At 41.3% G+C, this 2,581-nt stretch overlaps 1 protein-coding gene across 1 annotated transcript in view; it reads left to right on the top strand.

Annotated features, from left to right (window-relative positions):
• The first annotated feature begins 363 nt into the window (after positions 1-363).
• LOC6565353 (cytochrome P450 18a1) overlaps positions 364-2,581 on the top strand; it is a 4,072-nt gene continuing 1,854 nt past the window's right edge. The window contains exons 1-3 of the mRNA XM_001991154.3: positions 364-1,068; positions 1,897-2,018; positions 2,199-2,581. The exon at positions 2,199-2,581 is cut by the window's right edge and continues 47 nt beyond it. Coding sequence (XP_001991190.1) covers positions 681-1,068; positions 1,897-2,018; positions 2,199-2,581 — 893 coding nt within the window. The 5' untranslated portion in view covers positions 364-680. The remainder of the gene's footprint in view (positions 1,069-1,896; positions 2,019-2,198) is intronic.

Below are 2,581 nucleotides of genomic sequence, written 5' to 3' on the forward strand. Positions count from 1 at the left end.
GCGGCCGAGCCGCGATTGCCGTCGATCACTCGTTCGTGTTCGGCGCTGCTCTGCGAAGCGGCGGGGCCGAGTTGTTATAAAAGTGACAAGGACATACGTAGAGCCATTAGTCGAAAACTATAAACGCTCGACGCGAAATCGTCTCCGGGTCTCGCCGTCTTATACTTCGACTAGAGTACACAACAATTTTTTTTTTTGTTAGCTCTGCTCCTCAATATTCAACCGTTTAAATTCGTTACCAAATCGCCAAGCAAAAATTTGTAGGCAATATTTTTTTTCACAAAAAAAAAATAAATAAATAAATAAACACACACACAAGCAAGCAAACAAACAAACAAACAAACAGAAAAGGAAAAGCAAACAGCGAAATACTGAAGAAAACAATTTTTTGTTTCGCACAGACATTAATTGCAAAACGCACAAAAAATTGTCAAAATCAGAATAAAAATTGTTTGCAAGTAAAAGCAAAAGTGACAACAAACAAAGCCTGAACAACTGATCAACAGATCAACTGATAAACTGATCAACTGATCAACTGAAAAGCTGAAAACAGCAGTAACTATAGCAGCACCAACAACAACAACAACAAGCAAGCGAGCGTCCTGTGTGAAGCGAAGAGCTTCAAACCCTCAAACCCTCCCCCCGGCCGAAGATACGCCTCCCAGAAAGATATCGGCAACATGCTGGCCGATTCGTATTTGATAAAATTTGTGCTGCGCCAGCTGCAGATGGAGCAGCAGGATGCACAGCATCTGTTGCTGGTTTTCCTCAGCTTTCTAACGGTAATCAGCCTGCTGCAGTGGCTCCTGCGTCACTATCAGGAACTGCGCAAGCTGCCCCCCGGCCCCTGGGGCCTGCCGGTCATCGGCTATCTGCTCTTCATGGGCAACGAGAAGCACACACGCTTCATGGAGCTGGCCACCAAATACGGCTCCCTATTCTCCACCCGCTTGGGCAGCCAGCTGACCGTCGTCATGAGTGACTACAAAATGATACGCGAGTGCTTTCGGCGCGAGGAGTTCACAGGACGACCGGATACGCCGTTCATGCAAACCCTCAACGGATATGGTGAGTACAAAGTTCCCACATATCCCAATGCAAATAAACTAAATAAATGTCGAGTGCAAAAGACAAAGCAAACAAATAAACAACACAACACAAGGCATAAAAATACACACACATTTTTTTTTTTTAATATCAATTGAATCTCTCACTGAATATAAACAATTTTTTCTTAATTATTTCTTTTTATAATCTTACTACGAGTAGTGTGAGAAATTTTACAACCTGCTTACAAATATTAGTTGTCACAGCACTGCATCCTGCCTGGGAATATATTTTAGTTTATAAATAAATATATATTCACGAGGAGTTAGTATGTTGGTGCAGGGCAGGTCGAAAAAGATCAATAATTTAGGGGGAAAGATGCTGAAAATATGTGGATAGCAATAATTTCTTTGTTTGCATTTTACTTCAATCCGCTTTTATTTACTTTTTAACTGCCCCTTTTGGTAAGCGGATTTTATTTTATATGAATATAATGATAATATAATGATAATAGCTCAACAAAAAAAACTTGTGGGGATTTTATTACTGATATTCCGTTTCAACAAAATGGCAAAGTAGGGCAAATCCAGCAATTCTGCTCGAGCCTACCTCAATTAAATAAAATATAAAACAAAATGCAGCCAGCAAAAAGAGAAGAGAAGGCAAAAATGCAAAACATTTATTTATACAAATTGAAAACTAAAAGGGAAGCGAAAGCATTTCGTTAAGTGCCCAACAGAAATGACAACTCTCGATTGACTCGAAATATCATATCGAATATATATATATATATATATATATATGTATACATCTTGAATATATTGTATTGTATTTTGTATGGATTTGCAGGCATTATCAATAGCACCGGCAAACTGTGGAAGGATCAGCGACGCTTTCTGCACGACAAGCTGCGCCAGTTCGGAATGACCTACATGGGCAGCGGCAAGCAGCAGATGCAGAAGCGCATTATGGTGAGTACTTTTGAAAGCCGTAAACTGAGCTGATCCAGCTTGAAAACCATAACCAAAACGATCAGCGATCGGTGATCAGCGATCAGCGATAACTGATACTGATACTGATAAACTATAAAAATTAAAGTGATTAAACTGATTAAACTGATTAAACGAACTTGCTGCGCGCTTTCCCAACAGACGGAGGTGCACGAGTTCATTGGACATTTGCATGCGAGCGATGGTCAACCGATTGACTTGTCTCCGGTCATCTCGGTGGCTGTGAGCAACGTCATTTGCAGCCTGATGATGTCCACCCGTTTCAGCATCGATGATCCCAAATTTAGACGCTTCAATTTCCTCATTGAGGAGGGTATGCGCCTGTTCGGTGAGATCCATACCGTTGACTATATACCGACGCTGCAATGCTTTCCCAGCATCTCAACGGCAAAGAATAAGATTGCCGAGAATCGTGCCGAGATGCAAAAATTCTATCAGGATGTCATTGATGAGCACAAGCGCAGCCTGGATCCCAGCAATGTGCGAGATCTCGTCGATTACTATCTATGTGAAATTGAAAAGGC

This window comes from Drosophila grimshawi, unplaced genomic scaffold, assembly GCF_018153295.1.
Source record: "Drosophila grimshawi isolate 15287-2541.00 unplaced genomic scaffold, ASM1815329v1 contig_848, whole genome shotgun sequence".
NCBI classification, from domain to species: Eukaryota; Metazoa; Arthropoda; class Insecta; order Diptera; family Drosophilidae; genus Drosophila; species Drosophila grimshawi.